This window comes from Cololabis saira, chromosome 15 (genome assembly GCF_033807715.1).
Source record: "Cololabis saira isolate AMF1-May2022 chromosome 15, fColSai1.1, whole genome shotgun sequence".
In the NCBI taxonomy this organism is placed as follows: Eukaryota; Metazoa; Chordata; class Actinopteri; order Beloniformes; family Belonidae; genus Cololabis; species Cololabis saira.
The window spans coordinates 25,331,120-25,354,205 of NC_084601.1; the positions used below are offsets into that span (position 1 = coordinate 25,331,120).

The following is a 23,086-nucleotide window of genomic DNA, read 5'->3' on the forward strand; positions in this document are numbered from 1 at the left end:
GTGCTCCGACTGTGGACTCCATTGTTCTACTGTGGGACTTCAATGCTTATATGAGCAATGGCAGTGATACCTGGAGGGGCGTGATTGGGAGGAACAGCCTCCCCTTAACCCTGAGGGGTGCTCGGTTATTGGACTTCTGTGCCAGTCACAGTTTGTCCATAACGAACACCATGTTCGAACATAAGGGTGTCCATCAGTGCAGGTGACACCAGGTCAATACTTTGAGGATCTTCTCAATCCCAATCACATGCCTTCCATTGAGGAAGTAAAGATTACGGACTCTGAAGTGTACTCTTCACCCAAAGTCACTGAGGTAGTTCGTAAAATCCTCAGTGGCAAGGCACCGAGGGTTGATGAGATCAGCCCCTCAAGTCTCTGGATGTTGTAGGGTTGTCTTGGTTGACATGCCTCTGCGACATGCCCTCTCCGGGTAGATGGAGAGGTCCTGCCTCAAGTGGAGGAGTTTAAGTACCTCTGGGTTTTGTCCACGAGTGAGGGAAAGATGGAGCATGAGACTGACAGACAGATTGGTTCCAGTTATGGGGTTGTGTACCGGACTGTCGTGGTGAAGATGGAGCTGAGGTCAAAAGGTGAAGCTCTTGATTTACCAGTCAATCTATGGTCATGAACTTTGGGTAATGACCAAAAGGACAAGATCGCGGATACAAGCGGCCGAGATGAGTTTCCTCCCTTAGAGATAGGGGGAGAAGTTCAGTCCCTCGGAAGGAGCTCGGAGTCGAGCCGCTGCTCCTTCACATCGAAAGGAGTCAACTGAGGTAGCTTGGGGATATGTATCAGATGTCTCCTAGACGGCTCCCTAGAGAGGTGTTCCAAGCATGCCTCACCTGGAGGAAACCCTGGGGAAGACCCAGGACATGCTGGAGAAACTATGTCTCTCAGCTGGCCTGGGAACGCCTTGGAGTCCCCCCAGAAGAGTTGGGTTTTTGGGGTGTGTCAAAGACTGCTGCCCCGTGACCCAGTTCTGGATAAAAAGAAAGAAGATGGATCCATGGATCTATATGCGACCCGGTTCCGGATAATCAGTGGAGAATGGATGGATGGATGGATGGATGGATGGATGGATGGATGGATGGATGGCTATACATTACATACAGTACACATCACTATACGCATATATACGTAGTCAGTGGATTCTTAAAGTTTTTTGCAAACAAATTGATACAGGAGATCATTCCTCTTTACAGATATAATCTCTTACAATGGCATTTAAGAATAACTACTGTATATTACTCTCTAAAGTTATGCAGCAACATATAATTTCCATTCAGGGAATAATATAGTTGTATAGAATTAAAATTACATTAAACTAATTTAAAAAGCTATGAAACACAAGCAATTTCCGTTGAATACATCTTTCTGAATTATGAGGACTTAAGTGAAGTTTAGGAGTTTATACAGTGAAATAAAACTTACCTTAGCTCCGAGGAGTCCTTTTCCTTCAGTTCCCAAATCACCTTGCATTCCTGGTAAGCCAGGCACCCCCTAAAGATAAACTCAAAGATGTTCAGGTACAAATCCTTCTTGAATTTGCATTGAAAAAAAGGGTCATTGCATGCAGCTTCTCAACCTCTTACCTGGGGTCCTGGTAAATTTTCTCCCTTCATACCTAGTGGCCCCAAAGACCCTATATTTCCTTTTTTTCCCTGAAGAGATGAAAACAATCAAAATAATTTTCAACAAAAAGTTATTTATGTAATGTTTATTACAATGCAAATTGCCTCTTAGTACTTTCCATAGAGTCAGAGCATAACCCCCGATCAATTGTTAAATGAGCAATGGCATGTAAAACTCGGGGGATACAAATCTTAAAGCTAAACAAAGGCAAAATAATTCAGCTTTTAGATGGAAAAACCTTGAGCAGAACCTGGCTAAAAAGGTGGGGCACTTCTGCTGAATACCAGCTGGGGAGAGTAGGACAAGAGAGATAGGAAAGCGAGAATCAAGAACAGATGGTGGAGAGACAGATGTATTGTCAATGGTACACTAGGAATCATTATCCATTAGCTGGAAAACTGAGTTCTTTTTTTCTTCTCTTTTACAACTGTTTGAATATATATTAATGGTTAGCACCATGATTTGGTAAAATCTTTATCTATTTAGATCAATGCTGTCAAGCAATTAAAAAAATTGAGAGATGAATTAATTAAGATCTGTAATTGAGGAATATAATTAATCTCTTTTTTTTATCTCACCTAAAGATTGCTTAGAAAAGCCCTCAACTTGAAGTGTTTTCCTTTAAATGTATTGCATTATTGTGGCAGATAAAAAGATTTATATATAACATTAAAAAAGTGGCTTTATAAAGTAATTTATTTAGACTAGAACAGATGCAGTCCTAGCCATTTACATCCACTTGGCAAGAACATTTGCCAGCCTCTGTGTCGCAGATGTGCGCATGTGCGTGATCAACCCAGTCTCACATAAAAACGTACCCTGCCTACATTGGTCCAAAGTGCAAAAACGTAGAGGGGTTACAATATTAGCCCTTGAAATGTATAACTGTTACATTTTTCTGCCCATTCGTTTTGCGTCAAAGTCACGTAACGTTTAAGATTCTGGCCGTGACACCAACAAACACGGTGGATATTTTTCATTTTTGAGTGAAAAAAATCTATATTTTGAGTTAGTTTCTGCATAGAAATGCGTTTTGATTACATTTCTAGCAATACATACAGGGTGCGATTTGTGAAAAAACCAGAGGGGGGGATAATTTTGGGAAACATTTTTTTTTCAGAAAAATTACCACACAACAGTGGTCCAACAGTATAGGCTATATGAAAACTTGTTTCTTGCGTAAACCTTACACTTAAGCTACATAACGTAGGCGATAGGCCTATTTTGAACATGAACTGAACCACTGCATTTACAGAAATATTTTCTCCTAATATTGTTTTTAAATGTGCCAAAAGAAATGTATAAACAAAATTAATATTTTTTTAATTCTTTCTCGATATCAGTTTAACAGAAAACATGGGAGCTCTCCTCAGCCTCTCCCATTGGATAACGGAGGATCGGACACACGGAAGTATTCTAATTACTGTCCGTTTTGACGTTAACAGCGATTTTCACAATGATATCTGCAACATTTCTTAAGGCAGAAACACCACTGTATCCTTGTTAATTACACAACATTAGTGGGTTAATTTCCTGCACATCAATTTTCATGTTTTCCCCTTCGATTCTGAGAAAGAAAGAGTTGTTTTATCACTGTAGGCAATACACTACCCATAATCCTCAGCTACCATTGCTATAGAGACGACGCCAGTCCGCTTTGCTTGACAAAATCGTTTTAACTATTTATTATTATTATTATTATTATTATTATTATTATTATTATTATTTATATTTATATATAACTATTTATTATATAACAGGCAGGCGGAAGCAGCAACAGGATGATCGGGGGTTAGGGGGGGTCAGCAGCATTTCGTGTCTATTTTTGAACAGTTCACTAACGCTTTGAGCTAGGAAGCTGAAATTCTAGACTCTGTATCAGGAGGTGACTTTCATCCACTGTGCGGATTTTCAGATCTGTGTGACCTTCGGAAGTGTCAAAGGTCACCGCGTCTGTTGCTTTTCGGCCTGCAAAGGCTATTTCATGTCTTTTTTTGCATAGTTCACTAACGCTTTGAGCTAAGAGGCTGAAATTCTAGACTCTTAATCAGGAGGTGACTCTCATCCACTGTGCCGAGGTCCAGACCCATGCGACCTTCGGAAGTGCCAAAGGTCACCGTGTGTGGTGCCTTTTTCGGCCCTTTTTTGTGTGTTTTTTGAATAATTCACTAACGCTCTGAGCTGGGAGGCTGATTTTTGACTATGTTGCAATGCAGAAGGCCCTTTGCTAGGATCTTTTGGTCCCGTGGCTGTACGACTTCCACAGAGCTAGTTGGCATTGCAGAGGGTTCACAGAGTTGAGACTTGGCAAGCCCAATCTAGGCCCCATATGGAGGCCACAGGTCAAGTTTTACTTGGTTTGGTCAAATATTGTGGCAACGGTGTCACATTTCAAGGGCTAATATTGTAACCCCTCTACGTTTTTGCACTTTGGACCAATGTAGGCAGGGTACGTTTTTATGTGAGACTGGGTTGGCGTGATGTTCTCCTCGAGTCTAGTTTGGGAAAGAGAGTTGGTGTGGTAACATCGTTGCTGCTAACGTTAGCTGTGGCTGTGCTCGCGACCAGGTGCTTTGAGTTTATGTGGGTAAACTTGAGCTGCTTTGGTGGTGGACAAAGTCCTTTCTACAAAGACACATATCACTCTACCTTTATCAATGGTGCCTTTGGGGGCGTTTTAGAAATGTAAATTCCCCGTTCACTGGACTGACAACTTTCACCTGCTCCTCCACTTTCACCTCTCTTCTCCACTACTCACCCCCACCCAGGCCTGTCCAGCTACAATGGGAGTCTACTAGCGTATATTAAACACGTCCAAACACAGGGACAGCCAATCAATGTCCACTTCAACTCAAGTACAAGAAGCCTGCCGCACAGATCTCATAATAAAGGCAACTCGCAAACAGAAAAAGTAAAGTTAGAGATAATAAAATACATTAAACGATCAAAAAACATAATGCGCTGAATATGCCTGTAATTAATTAATTGCAATTAACGTGCTAATTTGACACCCGTAATTTAGACATACATGTGCATTTTAAAATTGCAGTAGCTGTTCCTGTTCTCAGATTTAACATGTTTTTCCCTGCTTTAACACCACTTCAACAGATGCTTCTGGGCTGATGCCAGCATTGGTACCGCAGAGAGCGGAGAGATGGATGGACTGGCTGTTGCTATTTCATGTAGACCAGTGGAAAAAGAAGCCTGTGCGTCTAGGGCTGAGAGTGCTGTTGCCTACCCGACCGCTGTGTGCAGTGGTGAGCCTGTGTCTGATGATTAACTTTTACCTATTGCATCATTTCCCTCGCTGTCTTCTCTGGCAAATACTGCTCAAGCTGTCAAGGCAGTGAGTCAAATACCTGTTATGGTTACTTGTGGAAAACTAAAGAAAAGAAGCATAAATCTGGCAAGGATGCTGTGTCTGTCACCACTTTCCCTCCCCTTGAGGTTGGAGGACTGGCGGGTCTGCAACTTGTACAGCTTTGCACTTACCCAATCCGAGAAATTCAGGTGAGTGTTTTGAAAAAAGTTTTCTGCATTTTGCTCAGAGTTCAGGTCTACGGTGGCTGAGAAATGCAAATTGCTGGCTCTTAAGCTGAAGCGGAGTGACTGGGCAAAGTTACATATTCATATTCCCGTTTCAGATGTGCTATGTCTGGATGTGGACTGGGATGCTGGAGAGAATGTGTTATACATTGCTGGGGTTTCCTGCCTCTGTGAATACCTGAAAACTTGAACAATGTACACATGGGAAAGACGAATCTGTTGCTGATTTCTATGCCATGATTTCTGATTTCTATGTCTATCGTCTGTTCTGGCCTCGAGAGGAGACCAGATGATTAACATAATACCACACTGTCACTCTGGGAGCAGTATTTGAGAAACAGGGGTAAAGAAACAAATCAGATGAGATCTCACGTAGTTGCAGCAGCTCAGTGCTCTCTCGGCTGGTGCTATATTTGGCTGTAACGTGAATGGCTTGATTTTTGTTCAGTACTCTTCATGTGAGACGAACAACACTACAGTCGTGATGATCTCCTGACAATCCGAGCCTGCTATGAATAAGGCGTTATAGCGAGCTTTCAACACTTGTTCTACATACTGGGGAATATAGCAAGAGGCCCCGGCTCGCCGTGGATCACCATGCCGGCAGGGAAGAGGTGTTGGTGGCGCAGAGACAGAAGGCAGAAGTGGGGATGCAGAGCCGGCATGTTAGCCAGGCTACGGAGGCAACCACACAAACCACCGCTCCCTAACCTGTTTCTCTGGAAAGCCAGATCCATTGCCAACAAGATGGATGAACTGAGGCTACAGACTGCATCTCACATCACGGTGAAGGACAGCTGTATTCTGCTGATCACGGAGACCTGGCTGCATTCATTCGTACCGGACTCCACCATCGAGCTAGCAGGCTACACATTATAGTGGAACGACAGAATGGAAGACTACTACTAGACCACTACTAAAACTACTAAACTCAAATAAAATAACAGCCTAGGAGAGCGATCACCTATGGATAACACATTATTATATTCAGTATATGATCATACAGAGTATATGATGGTACCAATGTTTCACAGTTGTGTTGTGAACGTATATAGGACTCTACAGTGTGTACAGATAAGTTGTGTAAGCAGTTATGGACAGATCAGGGTAGTGTTTTTCTCCCACTAGGGGAGTTTTTACCTGCCATTGTTTATTTAAAAATTTCTCAGGAGCCATGTTCTGGAGTCAGATTTAAAGGAAAGCATGTTGGGAAAAAGTAAAGAAATTAAAGAGAAACCCGAAAAAGGAGCAGGATCTTATTGCATTTCAACAATAATGTAAATTTCAGTTCAACGTTTGTAAAATATAAATATCCATCAGAACAGGATCACCAACAAACCAGATCAGTTGTTCATTCAAAGGTCGATTAAACAATAGTAAGAGGTGTAAAACCAGCCAGCACCGCCACTAGTAACCACAGTACTAAATTGGCAGATAAACTAATCTTAACTCTGTTTTCAGAGATCTGGTGTAATATGTTTCACATCAGGTGATGCTTGCTATGAACAGCAAACTTCAGTACCCAGAGTATGGGTCAAAAGCAGTTTCATTAAATTGACTTTAGATGTACACACTACACTATATTAGCTTTTTGTTAAAGTGATTAGTTATAGGTTTGGTTTATATTACCTCCTGCACTGTATATTTAATATGCTTGTTCAATGCAGGTAAAAAAAATTATAACTTATATATGGTATCTACTTAAACACATTGTGTTTGTCCGTCATTGTGACTGAGATTAGTAGCGGAACAATTCATATTTTATTGAGAATTGACATAGAAAATTAATTAATTCCAATTAATTAATTTCATGTCTTTGTCACTGTATTGAACGTGTTACCTTGGGCCCTGTAATTCCAACTCCTGGTTCCCCAACGGCCCCCGATGGTCCTATGGGTCCAGGGTTTCCCTGATCGTGGGAAACAGTGGGTCATTATTATTGTTATAGAATATTTATAGAAATTTGAATTAACAGGGGAACTCTACAATGCAGATTTGCTTGTGTAAGAAATATAAATGAGAAACACACTGTTTATTCCTCTGTAACAGTTTTAAGTAAAAGTGCAACCCCATTACCACATAATTTCAATAAAATAGTCATCTATCTACAGGGTGTGCTGATCACACAAACAGATCTCAAAAACATCTTATAGCATCCAATTATTTTGAACAAAAGCTCAATGAAAAAAAAAATACATAAAATACCTTGCAAATTAAAAAGCATGCAATTATGATAAAAACACTAATCTGTACACAAAGAAAAAATTACAAGAAGTGAGTCTGCGGGCCGCTCGGTGGCGCAGTGTGTTAAGCAGCGGCTCATATATACTGAGGCTACAGTCCTCCTGCAGCGGTCGCAGGTTTGAATCCCGGCCTGCGCACCTTTGCTGCGTGTCATCCCCGATCTCTCTCTCTCTACCCCTTTCATATCTGCAGCTTGAATAAAGGGCCACTAGAGCCCAAAAAAATCTTTAAAAAAAAAAAAAAAAAAAAAAGAAGTGAGTCTGCATTCTCACACCATTAATAAAAAAAAAATCTTGAGGGCTACCAAGTCGACCGGGTCTGTCGAGGGTCTGCTATGGTGTCCCGCAGGGTTCAGTGCTAGGGCCAATCTTGTTCAGTTTATACATGCAGTCCTTGGGAAGTATAATCCAGAATCACGGCATACACTTTCATTGCTATGCTGATGATACGCAGCTCTATTTGTCTATGAAGCCAGATGAAAAATAATTTTCTGCTATCAAGAACCATTACTATGGAACCAACTTCCAATTTGGTTTAAGGAGGCTGACACCAGCTCCACCTTTAAAACCAAACTTAAAACGTTTCTGTTTAGTAAAGCCTCTATTTTGTGTAAACTCTAGTGTGTTAGGGCCAGTAGTCTTAGCTGGTCGGAAACAGAGCTTCATCCTAGATATGCTTCTATTGACCTACGCTGCAGGGGGACACCAACATGATCCACTAAGCGGTGCCCATCAACCCTCCTTCTCTTTCCTTTCTCAATTATAAGTATTTAATAACCATCATTGATCTCCATTGTTATATAGTTTGTTGTGCTGGTCTGCCCCCTCCTTTTCTCATGTTTGAAGGCCAGAGCTTCAGGAGCTCCATGCTGCCCTGGGGTCTCACCCTCTGATCATCCCACTGCTTGCTTCCACCTGTCTGTATGGATGTCTGGTGGATGCCTACTGACAGCCTGGCCTGCGGCATCTACTATAGGCATCTGGGTGTATAAGAGTATGCATGTGAAAGCCACTGGGATACTAGGTGCCGTTACCTTTGGTCCAGGAAGTCCACGTCCTTCAGGTCCAGGTAGGCCAACCAGTCCTTTGCTTCCAGGTTCTCCCTAATTTAGTAATATGTTAGACCATTTTTTTGTACAAAGAATAAAAAAAGAAAAAGTGGGAAGGAGGAGGAGTTCCCACAACTTTGCTCTAAACATGGTGCACAGACAAACATGGTAAGCTTTTGGAGATGCAAATGAAGGCTTCCACCAGAAGTCATCATTGGTATTTTCAACCTAGATTTGACAAATAATAGAAATATTTTACATTTTATTGGAGAGGACAGGAAACTATTATGACCTATAATTACTACAACCTTTAGGATTTAGGGTATTAAGTGAAATTAGTTCCTCTTTCAGCTCATTGATTGGATGTCTTTATGGCCATAACTTGGAAAGTTACCACCTTTAAGAAACATTTTTCTGATTTTATAACTTCATTCTTATATTAAAGCTGTTTATCGTCATTATACATATCTACACAAAGCTATAATTAGCAGATATGTGAATCTAATACAACCTTCATATTAGCGTGTTTATCATACCTTGGCTCCTGAAGGTCCAACTGGGCCTGAAGATCCCAAAAATCCCCTTAAACCTCGTTCACCTCTGTCGCCCTGTAGCAGACCAAATAGATGTAATATCAAATGTCACAGAACTGCTCATTTTGTTTGCTTGTTTATTTAGTTTCCTTAATACTTGAGTTTGTTTTGTATCTGTGGCAGGGTGGAGGAGCAGCAGCCACTCAGGTTGATTGGGGACAGGTGTGTCCCATCAACCTCTCCACCCTGCCTGCCTTCAAAAGGCAGCTTACAACAGAGCTGCTGGAGCTGAAGCACGTGTGTTGGTGTCTGGTGGAATAAAGGAGTTCTGCACTGAAACCCCGTGTCTTCTCTGTCCTGTCGGTCGGGCCCCCGTAGCACTCGCCCTGCTACAGTATCATTTCATTTGGACAAAGATGTATGTAAATTGTCATTTTCATTCTTCAGTAACACTGCAGATTTACTGCACTCAGCTTAAGCTGAAGTTGCTCCTTTGAGAAAGAGGGTCTCCCACTATAGGAGCTTAGTTCCCTGGTATAATTTGCATATCCTGAAACAAAAAGTGCAAAAAATGGAAAGGAAGTGGTATTCTTGTAAGTCTGTAGATTCTTATCGTGCATGGAAAGATAGCCTAATAGTATATGAAAAAGACCTTCACAAAGCTAGAAAAAGCTTATTTATTGTTGATAGAAGATCATAACAATAATCCACATTTTCTATTCAGCGCTGTAGCCACAGTAGTGAGTGAGGGGGGCAGGGTAACAGCCCGGGCAGGCGGGGGAGAAGGTTTGTCCGTCAAGACTCCTCTCCTTGGCCCTGCCCCTTTTCAACCCTTCCCCGACCCTGCACCCCAACCTGGGACTTGATGATTGGGCCGGAGCTTCGGGAGCTGCGTGCTGGCCTGCGGTCCCCACCCCTGGTCATCCCGTTGCTGCTTCCACCTGCCTGCTGTGCTGTTGCCGTCCCTGACCCACCAGTCTGGCCCTCGGCAGGAGGGTCCCCCCTTATGATCCAGGTCCTGCTCAAGGTTTCTTCCCTCCTAAAGGGGAGTTTTTCCTTGCCACTGTTTGGCTTAAGGCTTTTCTCCCACTAGGGGAGTTTTTACCTGCCATTGTTTATGTAATAACTGCTCGGGGGTCATGTTCTGGGTCTCTGGAAAGCGTCTAGAGATAACTCTGTTGTATTAGACGCTATATAAATAAAATTGAATTGAATTGAATTGAGTCACAACTGTGTTGAGCAATGTATTCCTGCAGCTCTTAGTAGTGAAGATTTTATGAGCAGTAAAATCATCAGAATTAAAGAAGAACTCAAACAGGCCCACCTGGCAGCGGCAATGGGACTTCTTCAGGTCCTGACCTGACTTTAGACTTTTTCCTGTTCCCACTTTTACCCTGTTCCCACTGAGTGGTTCAGTACAGTATTTTGGGTGTTGCCATTATAAAATGGTCCCATTAAAGGAGCTTGAGGCTCCTTTTAAGAAATGAGACTCTTTAGCGCCACCCTTCACCACGACGGCCGTCGGGGGTACTGCAGCCAACAGTGAAGCCGGCACGGGAGAACGGGGAGAACGCACATGCAGCGTCATGTGACGTCACATCCGCAGCCCAGCGCGGGAAATTCGGGACCGAATTGCAGCACATTTTGCAGCACACAGCCTGTTCAAGGCAAAGGAGAGATACACTAGAGGGCTCATTCTTTTGGGTTTGGAACGCTTCATCTGACATTATTACTAGAAAACTTAAAATGTATACGGATTTTTTTCATAAATCCTGCCACAATCCGGCCTCAAGCTCCTTTAAATCATACCATACCCCAACCATACCCCGTTGTTTGTAGGTCCATAGAAAAATGGCACGGTACGGTCAGGGCAGAGCTACTGTAATGGTGTCACACAATACAATCCGTTGACTGGTGGACAGAAAATATCACTACCCACGACAAAAGCAAGCTTGGGGGCACGGTGGTGCAGCTGCCTCACAGCTAGAAGGTCCTGGGTTCAATTCTCGCCGGGGACACTGTGGGTGCTGAGGGCATGTTTATTCCCTCATGACTTTGGCACCCCCACCCTGGGTGGGGTTGTCGAAAGGGCCTTTCTGTGTGGAGTTTGCATGTTCTCCCCGTGTTCCCTTGGGTGGCTAATATGAGCCACCCTCACAAAAACATGCAGTAGTCCTGGGCTATACACTGCCCCCTCTGGCCAGCCGGGGCGCCTGATGGGGTGGAGAGGATCTGGCTCACACACATAGGGCCCGATTTACTAAGATCCTAAATAAAGAGTACTAAATTGCGTGTGCACTGAAAAAGTTTGCGCGTGCTGTTGTTACGTGGTTTGCGGGTGATCAACTAAGATTGCTTGCGCAATTGATAACAGGTGCAAACAGCAGTATTTAAATGAGGTGTTGCGAGGGCAAACTCTGCGCCATGGAGAGTCTGGATGGAAAGCAAAGCACAGTCACAAGTCACAAGCGCAAAATGAAATTTGACGAGTTGGAGTTAGAGATATTAGTGGAAGAGGCAAATAAACACATTCATGAACTACAAAGAAATTTAAACATTACCAAAAGAAACGCAATATCGGAGAAAACCTGCGATAGAATAAATGCAGTTGGTAAGACAAAAAACGGAAAAACGTCTGGTTTTTCACATTTCAATTTTAGGCACAGATCAAAAATACGAAATAGAAAAACGGGCCACAGGACTGAATTTGATTTTAATATTGAATTGGTCGGGTTTGCGTGACCCCGCGGTGCTCGGCATGATCTGAGGAGAAAAAGACATCAGACACAGAGCTGGAGAGCGCTTTGATTCATCTATTTATGAGTTAAGTTTTTATTCAGATGTCCACAGTATATTGCAAATATTATATATTATATAGCAAACACTGACAGTAAATGTGTGACAGACGGGACCAGCATATGGCAAGAAGAGAAGAGAAGTGTTCAGAACAGCGCACACTAAAGGCTGATTTATGGTTCCGCGTTTCACCAACGCAGAACCGACGCATACCGCACCGCGACCCTACGCGTCGGTTACGCCGTCGATTTAACGCAGAAGCATAATTCAGGCGAAGCTGCAGTCTCTGCGCTGATCACTGACAGCGGGTCGGAGCGGATTTGGTCATGATGTTTAACCTGTGTTTTGTGATTAATAAGCACGGGTTTTAATTAAATGTAATTTACGAAGGATGATTTCACGTTAAATAAGATAAGTAATCAATAAAATACAAAGTTTTGGCACAAAGGCTTGGCCTGCTTGTGGGCGAGTGGAGGGGGGCACAATAAGAGAAGGTGCAAGATATAAGGCGGAGAACTAAAGAAAAAGTGGCCTTTAATAAAACTTGTGCAACCATTTTTAAAATAGCATGCAGCAGAATAAAGACTCTCTCTCTGCGTATTCTTTGATTTTGGATGTCGCCTCCTTGCCACAATAACAGCAGCAGCAGATTAGCACCTTCCTTTGGAACGTATTAAATACAGACGCAATCACAATACGCGCAATTACTTTCAGGCTTGGTAAATCTCATTGCGCGTGGTAAATGGAGCAATTTGCATCTTCCCCTCCCAGTATTTAGCGCGTTCTGGCGGGTACGCCCCATATTGATTATTCATCAGGGCAAAAGTACTAACTGAATTGCGTGTGCAATTTTGCACATTTCAGAGACGCAGTCGTCTTTGCACGCTGTTAGTAGATCAGCTGGCACTTTGGTTTGCGGGTGCTGTCAAGTTTGCACACGTTTTAACACACGCAAACCTTTAGTAAATCGGGCCCATAGTGAGCTTAGCCTGTTAAAGGGACCACGTCATCTTATGACAAGGCAATGCTGATGCTGGAGGACAAAAATAATTTATTCTCATCTCAAAATAAACTCATCTCCAAAATAAACTGTGAGTTGGAGTAGGTAGCAGCACGGAGACATCGGGCATAGCAAGCAGCGCTCCAACTAAGTATGCGCCCTGTGCCATAATCCACATGGGGGACAACCAACTCCAACCAGGGTCGGCCTAAGATGAGAGGAATGCCACGGGATGGTAACACATGGAAACAAATCTCCTCAACATGGTTACCATACAAAGTCATCTTGAGGGTTTGGGTATGATGATAAGAAGGCTAAGCTTATGTCCATCAAGAGCAAAAGTGGGAATGGGTGCGACAAGTGAAATGTTAGCCTGAGTGGCCGACTGAGAGTGCCCCTCCCTGCCAGGAAAGATGGACCTTGAATTTAGTAGGGCCTATGGGTAATACATCAAAATGTGCGTCTCGATCCTGTGACGATGCGAAATAATTTTCTCTGTCAAAAGCGTTACCGTGGCGACGATAGACGCCAAAAAGCGCGCCCCCCCTTCATCTGATTGGTCGATATTTGTCCCTATTCTCTGCCATAACTTTTGAACGGGTTGTGATAAAGACATGTGGGTGGTGTCATCGGACTCGGTATTGAGTACTTGACCTTCATTGGCATGAATTAGCCCCGCCCCTTCTTCTGATTGGTCGATATCTGATAGTTCCTACTTTCTGCCATAACTTTTGAATGGTTTGATATAAAGAGTCGTGGCTGGTGTCATCCGCTAAATGTCCAGGCCTGAAGAATCTACATGCAAGTCATACAAGCGCTTCCACTGCAGCACGCCTGAACGTGCACAAGGGTGCGAGGGCCCGTTCATCGCTGCTTGCAGCTTTAATTTTTAACTTGTGTTTGTATCTTATGTCTGCTTTATGTAAAGCACTTTCAGTTGTCTTCTACATGAAATGTACTAAACAAATAAACATGCCTTGCCTTTCATCTTAGGCTGTTTTTACATACTGTACATGTAAGACCCCAGGACAGACCAGATGCACTGCAGATAAGTGATTACCTTTTCTCCAGATATGCCTCTCCCAAGTGCCCCGTCCAGGCCTTGCAGCCCAGGCAATCCTCTCTCTCCCTAGATTAAACAACAGTCACAAACAAATACAAAAATTATGCAAAAGTGAAAACAAGTATGATGATAGTATTTTTTTATGTATATCCATATCACAGTCAAAACAGCTGTATGCAGTTTAGAAAAATTCAGCAACAGAATTCAGACTGAAAGTAGAACAAAAATGCTCAACTAGAGTGGTTTTCACATACATGGTGGGGTAGATTAATAAAAGTGACAATCATCATATTAGTCTGAAAAGGCATCTATAGTATCCTTACATGTTGCCTCCTCATCCTCAATGCAGCATCTTCCTCCTTAGAATGAGGGTGCTACATTTTTAAACACCTTGACATAGTTTGATTCATTTGTTTAGTAAAAGTGGCCATTACGTGGTTGGCAGTTTCTAAACTAACAACATCATAGATGCAGTTGCACACCACAGCAGTTTTCTCACAGCACAAACCTGGAAAACACAGTATATGTATAAGACAAAGAATATGTAAGAATCTGATTTAGATAAGTAATACCTTAGAACCTATTCAGTTGCAACTTACTACAAATTCCACAGAGACAGGTTATAGTCACTCCGGCAGGGCTGCCCTTTATCACCGGTTCTGTTCATAATTTTTATGGACAAGATTTCTAGCCGTATCCAGGGTCCGGAGGGGATCCGGTTTGGGAAGCACGGGATTTCGTCTCTGCTTTTTGCGGATTATGTTATCCTGTTGGCTTCATCGGACCGGGACGAGCATGTGCTGGGGCGGTTTGAGGCCGAGTGCGACGCGGCAGGGATGAGAATCAGCACCTCCAAGACCGAGGCCATGGTTCTCCACCGGGAAAGGGTGGCGTGCCTTCTCCGGGTGGGTGGAGAAGTCCTGCCTCAGGTGGAGGAGTTCAAGTATCTCGGGATCTTGTTCACGAGTGAGGGAACGATGGAGCTCGACATTGACAGATGGATCGTTGCAGCGTCTGCAGTTATGCGGTCGGTGTACCGGACTGTCGTGATGAAGAAGGAGCTGAGTCGAAAGAAGAAGCTCTCAATTTACCGGTCAATCTACGCACCTACCCTCACCTATGGTCATGAACTTTGGGTAATGACCAAAAGGATAAGATCGCGGATACAAGCGGCCAAGATGAGTTTCCTCCGCAGGGTGGCTGGACGCTCCCTTAGAGATAGGGTGAGGAGTTCGGTCACCCGGGAGGAGCTCGGAGTCGAGCCACTGCTCCTTCACATTGAGAGGAGTCAGCTGAGGTGGCTTGGGCATCTGTACCGGATCCTCCTGGACGCCTCCCTAAGGAGGTGTTCCAGGCATGTCCCTCTGGGAGGAGACCCCGGGGAAGACCCAGGAAACGCTGGGATGGCCTGCGAACGCTTCGGACTTCCCTCGGAAGAGCTGGAGGAAGCGTCTGGGGTGAAGGAAGTCTGGGCATCTCTGTTGAGACTGCTTCCCCCGTGACCGGATAAGCGAAAGCGAAAATGGATGGATGGATGGAAGTTATAGTGACTTTATTGTACTGACTGACTGACTGTACTGCAACGATTATATTTCTCTTTGGGGATTTGTACAGCATTATTAGATTCAATTAAATGAATATAAATGGAACAGAATTGCATCTAACTGCAATAAATGTAACTTAACTGACTTAAATTGAAACCCAATGATTCTAATTTAAACTGCAATACACTAAAGAATCTATTTAAGCAAAATGTGAATCTCGACTTCAAGCCCAGCCCTGCTGAGTCGCTGGACCTCGAGCTCACCTTAGACCCGACAAGTCCATCTTCACCAGGAATACCAGGTATACCAGCAACCCCATCAGGTCCTGCCTCACCCTGGAAAATCACTTACATTTCAACACTAAACAACTCAAGCAACCTTTTTGATTCTGTTATTCATTATTATGAATGTGACATCATTCATGTGGGCTTTGGTTTTCTTACCTTTGTTCCTGGTTCACCTAGGCCTCTCTCTCCTTGAGGGCCTGGGTCTCCAGGGAAACCCTGGTCACCCTTGAAGAAAAACACAGATTAAAACCATATGAAATTTGTAACCAACTAGCTAAAAGACTTAAGAAAAAGGGTTTTTCATGGACCAAAAGACAGTTTGTTGAAATCACAATGACTTCTTTTCCAAGGGAGGCCTGGCCAAGACAACAGCATAAAAACATTGCAACAATTACAAAACACACAGAAACACAGATTAAATAATTTAAAGAATAAAAGCAATAGGACTACGTCTCTGGATTCACATTAAAACAACAACAAGTGTGGTATGAAGCTGCTCCAATTTCTCAGACAGGATTTTAGAGATACAAGGTTGATGAGCTCCTTCATAATAATAATAGAATAAAGAATAATCTGTTTCCATGCGTGAGCAAAGAGGATTATCTCTGTATACATGGTAATTGTAATCATTTGGGATATCTGGATCAAACCAGCGACGCACGGAGAACGTCATGACACAATTCCCGTCATTTCCGCTTCTTCTTCCTGTATCCGAATCCAAAACAACAACAATAACAGCAGCACGGCGGATAATGAACAGCCCATTAGAAGTCGCCTTCTTTTGGGCTTTGGTGCTGGTACTGACCCACCACCAGGACTCAACACTGTTCCTCGTCGCCTTCTTCATTAATGGAAGGCGAGAACGTGAAGAAATGGCAAATTGATCCGTATCCATGCTACCCGTTTCCACCAGAACACCCCAGACACTTTGGATGAAGGTGCGCAGTCAGGACTGGTGGGAACGGGGAGTAATGATGGAGTTCGCCGACGCTGATTCGTTTCTCCATGTTTATAAGAACTTCCTGGACTCAAAAGACCAAGATTCATTGCGAAAAGAACATGCGCAGAAAACAAATTCCTGTTCCTTTTGATGGGGATATCCCGTTAGGCGTTTACATGACCAAATATTCGGGTTAGAAAAGGAGTAACTCAGGGGTAATTTTCGGGTTTTTAAAAACTGGAATATGAGCAAATTCTGGTTATTCAAAGGGGTTATTAGTGTTTACATGGCCGTGTGCAACCGGGTAATTGCTTATATTCTGGTTAGAAAAGGGTTATTGACTGCATGGAAACGTAGTAAATGATGTTGAGTATATTTATTTTAAATCTTGAAATCATATTATGTTGGTCCACATAGCACTGAAAATCTTTTTATCAAAGGGTTCCTTGCATCTTTTAAATAAAAGTTCAAACAAATGATGAAGTTACAAATAAAAGATTTAGACACTTTCAGTATTATCTGTTACAGAGACATATAATATCACTTTTCTAGTTTGTAATCATGCAAAACTCTTTGTTCAGTTTGTTATGGTTGCCTGCCATGACAGCTTTCCAGTGAAACTGACACTGACCTTGGGTCCAACTGTGCCAAGACCTGGAGGTCCTCTGGGACCAGAAGGGCCAACGGGTCCTTGGTCACCCTAAAGACAGTGAGAAAGTGAATTTAAAACGTAAGCACACAAAATATGGAAAGTCCTAATATTTCTATTGCTCTTGCCTTTTCTCCTTGGATGCCTGCACCTGGAAACCCTATAAGGCCTGGCAACCCAGCGGCTCCTTCATTTCCCTTTGGATCAGATTTGGTCAGAAGAAAGGCAGATCAACCGTTACAGTATAACAGCTGTATTTTTTTTTTTTTTTTTCACAATTCCAGCCACAACTAACCATACCTTATCACCTTTGTACCCAAGCCCTGGAGGTCCACGACTTCCCTTGGGGCCCTCATATCCCCTGTCACCCTGTAACAAGCATACAGGAAGGCTGAAAGAAATACCATACCACAATGATTTCAGTAACTTTTTCAGATTACAGTAACTGCAGTGTTTTTTTTCTTCTATTTTGTATTTATTTTTTTCTTAATAGACCAATGAAATATGTCTGTTATGTAGAATGAAAAGGTATGCCAGATGTCATAGGTTTATGTATTAGCCAAGGCAAGTTTATTTCTATAGCACCTTTCATGTACAAGACGATTCAAAGTGCTTTACATAAAAGCATATATAAAAAAATCATTGAAAAGTAAAAGATTAATAACAGAATTAAAGACATACAGCGAAATGGAGTTTCCCATGGAGTTCTCTGTAAGCTATGAAGAACGCCACAGCTCATATTTTAGCATGAAGAGGTACTAGCTATGGGCTGGCCTTCTCCATTATCGTGACTGAAGAAGTGTCTGGTTGCCATGGAGTGGCAACCATAGTCTGGAGCGCTGCAACGAGTGACCCACACATGTTCCGAGCCCCAGAGGAGCTGAACAAGGGACCCTTGCATGCCACGACGTGAAAACCTTTGGACCGACCTGGAGCTGAAGGAGGCCTAGCTGCTGTGCCCATGCATTCCCCTCAAAGAAACATAGTTAACACATTTAACTGGCATAGTTTTGCGTTGTGAGACCGACGGCTGATCCCGTCACAACTGTGTTTATTAGTTTAAGGCCCTGTTTACACGTAGCAAAAACGGTGGTGTTTTCAGGCGTTTTGACCGTTCGTTTACACAAAAACGAAGCTCGAAGTCACCAAAAACAATCATTTCTGAAAACTCCGGCCAAAGTGGAGATTTGCAAAACCTCTGTTTTCACGTTTGCTTGTAAACAGAGGGAAACGGATATTTAGGCTTCAGAACGTCACATTATGTGACAGAAACGTCACCAGCGTCATGTATGCGTCCTGTGTTTACAATTTGTTTGGCCACCGTCAATATTTTCTTGTATTTTACCTGTTTTATATTCTAAAGTCGCACTTAAAAGTCACTCCAAACGAAAGAGTCTCGTTCCATCTTGGAAGTAACTGGAAGTTACACGTGTCATTTGTTGACGTTTTTTCCAGGATTCCGATTGGCTAGCATGACATTATGCTTCTCCTGGGCATTGCCATCCTCCAGGGCATGGTGGGTGTCCACCATGCCCTGGTGCAGCAGGGCTGATCTGATGCAGATGGCTCCATAAGGTGGCGTTTCCTCTCTGGTCCCTCTGTGCTACTCCTTTTTTTATTTTTTTTATTATTATTATATTAATGTTGTGTGTATGTGTGGGAGTGGGGTTTGTGTAAGGGGTGGGGGGGTTGGGCCCTGTTTTAACTTGAAATTGTACAATCTTTAAACACGTAAAGCACTTGGTGCTACATATAATGTATGAAAAGTGTTTTATAAATAAAGTTTGATTGATTGATTGATTGATTGATTGATTGATTGATTGATTGATTGATTGATTGATTGATTGATTGATTGATTGATTGATTGATTGACTTTGCACTGTGGGAAGACTGGAATGTGGACCAAAACTATACAGTATTTGGTAAAGCTATATGTATTCATCTTGCTTTTGAGTCCGTGTTTGGGTTCTCTTTAACTGTGAGCTATGGCTCTGGAACTTACCTTAGGCCCTGGGTCACCCACACCTGGAAACCCTAAAGGTCCTTGTATCCCCGGAGTTCCTGGTGGACCCTAAAGACATACAAACAAAACATTTTAAAAACATTATGAAAACATTTTTGGAGCTGGATTATTGAAGAAGCACCTCTGCTAAACAAATATGGGATTTTTTGTTGAATTGGAATTGCAATTAGGCACTATTGTAAATTTCCATAAAATGAATATTACCGTCTGGAGTCTTGGGTGTAATTGGCTGTTTTGGACTACTTTTTAATTACGGTATTTGCATGCCAGTGTCAGCACGTACTGCAATAGAGATAAAATCTCCCAAAGGGCCATTTTGCAAAAGGCCAAACGTACAAAAGACCTCGCAAGGGGTGTATAGCAAGATACCGCCCTGAAAAAAAAGAAAACTTAGCCTATGCAATTTGGAATTTCATGACACCGCTCTGATATGGAAGGAAAAACATCAAAATGTATGTCTCCAAGAAGGCCGGGTACTCCGCACTGCCGTTCGTTCACAAACAACAGTGAGAGACCGTTTCCCGACCCGAAGGCGCAGGGAAGCGCCCCTCTCATTCACCGGGGTGAACTCCAACACATGGCGGCTGAGCTGGGGGGCTAAAAACAAGCCCACACCAGCCCGCCGCCTCTCACCCTGGGCAACTCCAGAGTAGTGGAGGGTCCAGCCCCTTTCGAGGAGCTGGGTTCCAGAGCCCAAGCTATGTGTGGAGGTGAGCCCGACTATCTCTAGCCGGTATCTCTCAACCTCCCGCACAAGCTCCAGCTCCTTCCCCCCCAGCGAGGTGACATTCCATGTCCCCACTGAGAGGATTTTGGTCCAGGGATTGGGTCGTCAAGGCCCCCCGCCACGACTGCTACCCAGTCCACATTGCACCAGCCTATCAGGGACCTTCCTGCGGGTGGTGGGCCTACGGGAAGGCGTGCCCACGTCGTCATTTCGGGCTGAGCCCCGGCCGGGGCATGGGCAAGACCCGGCCACCAGGTGCTTACCTTCGAGCCCCAACCCCAGGCCTGGCTCCGGGGAGGGGCCCCGGTGACACCAATCCGGGCGACGTGACGGTCCATCGATTTCTTCCTCCTCATGATTGGCTTTGTGAACCGCTCTTAGTCTGGCCCGTCACCTAGGACCTGTTTGCCATGGGAGACCCTACCAGGGGCGTAATGTCCCAGACAACATAGCTCCTAGGATCACTTGGGCAACACAAACCCCTCCACCACAGTAAGGTGGCGGTTCAAGGAGGGGAGATTTTAACAATGAAATTAAAATTATTTTAGAGGTTTAGCAATCCAAAATATGTGCATTATTAAGAGATTAAGATAGGGAAATGAAATTGTTTTGCTTTAACTCAGCTCTTTGATGTGGCCGTAACTATTTACATATTTTCAGAGCCAGGTGGCCCTAAATTAAGTCAGGGGGTTTTGTTACATCAGAATCTTTGAGTGGGCAGTCATTTCAGTCTATATATGCTCTCAAGAAGAACTGAGGTTTTCATTAAATTTCCTCTTCAATAACATTAACTCACTGGCATCCCTGGCTCACCGGTACCCATTGGTCCAGGATGACCTCGTCTTCCTTGGTTCCCCTTATCACCCTAAGAAGAAAGTTATTTATAACAGATAAATTGAATAGAGCAGGAGTCATGCACTAGCTAGGCCAAGTAGAACAGCCTTAATTGAATTAAATAATAAATAAATAAAAGATAGATGTACCTTGGGACCAGATAATCCAACACCATTATTTCCTGGAGGTCCAGCCACACCTCTTTGTCCATGCTCACCCTTTAAGAAAAATGACATACACTTATAATCTGACAAACCCCTTAACCTGTGAACATAAACCCATAGTTGTGAACATAAACTCTGACACTCAATGTATAACACAGTCAATTCATAGTGTTAATACTTTAGGTCCAGATGTCCCCTCTGGACCATTGTCTCCTGGTGCCCCTCTGGCTCCCTGACAAAAAAGCAAAACAGGGAAATGGAAAAAGGTGAACAAGATTTAACAAATAATATATAGAGAACTTGATTTTCATTTATTTTGGAAAGTTAATTCTCCTTTTCGCTCCTTTGCAAGCTTGGTCTGTTGACATATGAAGTGTGCTTTCCACCAGTCATTACCAGGACGATACCGCAGTGAATATTCACCATCATTACTGTACATCCTTTTATTGGTACACATGTACCTATTTATGGTATAATGTGGGCGTGTAGAGGGCGGGATATGAAGCGAATTCACCTGCGCAACCTTCCAGCTGGACTGTGATTTATAAAGCGTACATTGCGTGCAAGTGTGCGTGCACACAGTTTTATAAATCCAGATTTTTTTTTGCGCCCGCCATTTTCGGCTTTTGGGTTTACGTGCACTTTTAGTATGAGCCCTACGCACTCTTTTATAAATGAGGCCCCTGGCTCTTAGCAATGCTGAACTCATGCATGGCACAGAAAACAACCCCAGTTGTTTGGAGAAGAGGCCAAGACTGTCGCAATTCCCAAACCTGGAAAGGACCCATCATCCCCAAAGAGCTACAGACCTATTTCCCTCCTCTGCATCGCCTACAAGCTCTACGAGAGACTATTACTCCAACGCCTCATGCCACTTATAGACTCCAAGCTTACTAAAAATCAAGCTGGCTTCCACCCCCGGCCGCTCCTGTGCTGGGCAGCTCACCCAACACATTGAGGACGGTTTTGAGTGCAAATTCATCACGGGAGCAACTTTCATAGCCTTACGGCTGCCTATGACACTGTCCAGCACCGCACCATGATCAGGAAACTTTTTGCCATGACTGGTGACCTTGACCTTGGGTAATTACTGAAAGGACAAGATTGTGGATACAAGCAGCCGACCTGAGTTTCCTCCATAGGGTGGCTGAACGCTCCCTTAGGGTGCTTTCACACCTGTCCCGTTTGGAGCAGTTGTTCCAAAACAGGGAGCATTTCCCCCTAAAGATCGGTTCGTTTGGTATTTGTGAACACAGCAATCGCGCTCGGATGCGGGACAAAACAAGCGAGCCGAGATCGCCTAGGAGAGGTGGTCTCGGCTCGCTTCCATTCCAGACCTGGAGCGGTTCGTTTGCAGTGAGAACATCATCCACACAGAAACCAATTAACCACAGAAACAAACTAGTCACACCCGCTTCCAATGCTCCATAGTTGTTGTTTTTCCCGGGGTACGGAAGAGGAAACTCCTTCCACGTTCATTTCTGACTAATGACAGAACAGTTGGTTCGTGCATGGCATTTGTTACCAGCTTTGAACCGCTACAGACGGTTGCCTTGTGAACACAAACGCCACAAACAAAAAACGAAACAACTGTATCGATTTAGCCCCTGAATCGGAACAAAACAAACGGGCCACAGGTCTGAAAGCACCCTTAGAGATAGGGGGAGAAGCTCAGTCACTTGGGAGGAGCCCCCGAGTCGAGCTGCATATTTCGATGAGAATTTTTTTTCCCTGGCTATCTACTTAAAAAATGTTTTAATCCATCCATTAGTTCAAAGTAGTAAAGAAACCCAGATGCTGTGGAAAGGTTTTAAAGGGCATGCCTCTACGCTGCAGAAAAGGGGGAAACTCTTCAACTGCCCATGAAATTGTTTCTGTAAAGACATGGCCTAACCTCAACCCAAGTTTACCACAATTGCTTCCAAAATAATTCAGGTTATCCACCAGTTGATGCTTAGTAGAAGAAGCAGAGATGATCCTAAGCAGGTAAATAAATCTACCACAAATTGTTTGGGAACCGGAAACTTCACCTTTTCCTAATAAGAACCCAAAT

At 43.5% G+C, this 23,086-nt stretch overlaps 1 protein-coding gene across 1 annotated transcript in view; it reads right to left on the reverse strand.

The window, feature by feature from the left end:
• col28a1a (collagen, type XXVIII, alpha 1a) overlaps positions 1 to 23,086 on the reverse strand; it is a 57,398-nt gene that overhangs the window by 18,455 nt on the left and 15,857 nt on the right. Inside the window, exons 10-24 of the mRNA XM_061742057.1 lie at positions 21,212 to 21,265; positions 21,019 to 21,087; positions 20,832 to 20,900; positions 19,288 to 19,356; positions 17,586 to 17,654; positions 17,414 to 17,482; positions 17,268 to 17,336; positions 15,853 to 15,921; positions 15,673 to 15,744; positions 13,863 to 13,931; positions 9,010 to 9,081; positions 8,459 to 8,527; positions 7,022 to 7,090; positions 1,596 to 1,664; positions 1,435 to 1,503 (exon numbers count right to left, since the gene is read on the reverse strand). Of these exons, the coding sequence (XP_061598041.1) occupies positions 1,435 to 1,503; positions 1,596 to 1,664; positions 7,022 to 7,090; positions 8,459 to 8,527; positions 9,010 to 9,081; positions 13,863 to 13,931; positions 15,673 to 15,744; positions 15,853 to 15,921; positions 17,268 to 17,336; positions 17,414 to 17,482; positions 17,586 to 17,654; positions 19,288 to 19,356; positions 20,832 to 20,900; positions 21,019 to 21,087; positions 21,212 to 21,265 (1,026 nt within the window). The remainder of the gene's footprint in view (positions 1 to 1,434; positions 1,504 to 1,595; positions 1,665 to 7,021; positions 7,091 to 8,458; positions 8,528 to 9,009; positions 9,082 to 13,862; positions 13,932 to 15,672; positions 15,745 to 15,852; positions 15,922 to 17,267; positions 17,337 to 17,413; positions 17,483 to 17,585; positions 17,655 to 19,287; positions 19,357 to 20,831; positions 20,901 to 21,018; positions 21,088 to 21,211; positions 21,266 to 23,086) is intronic.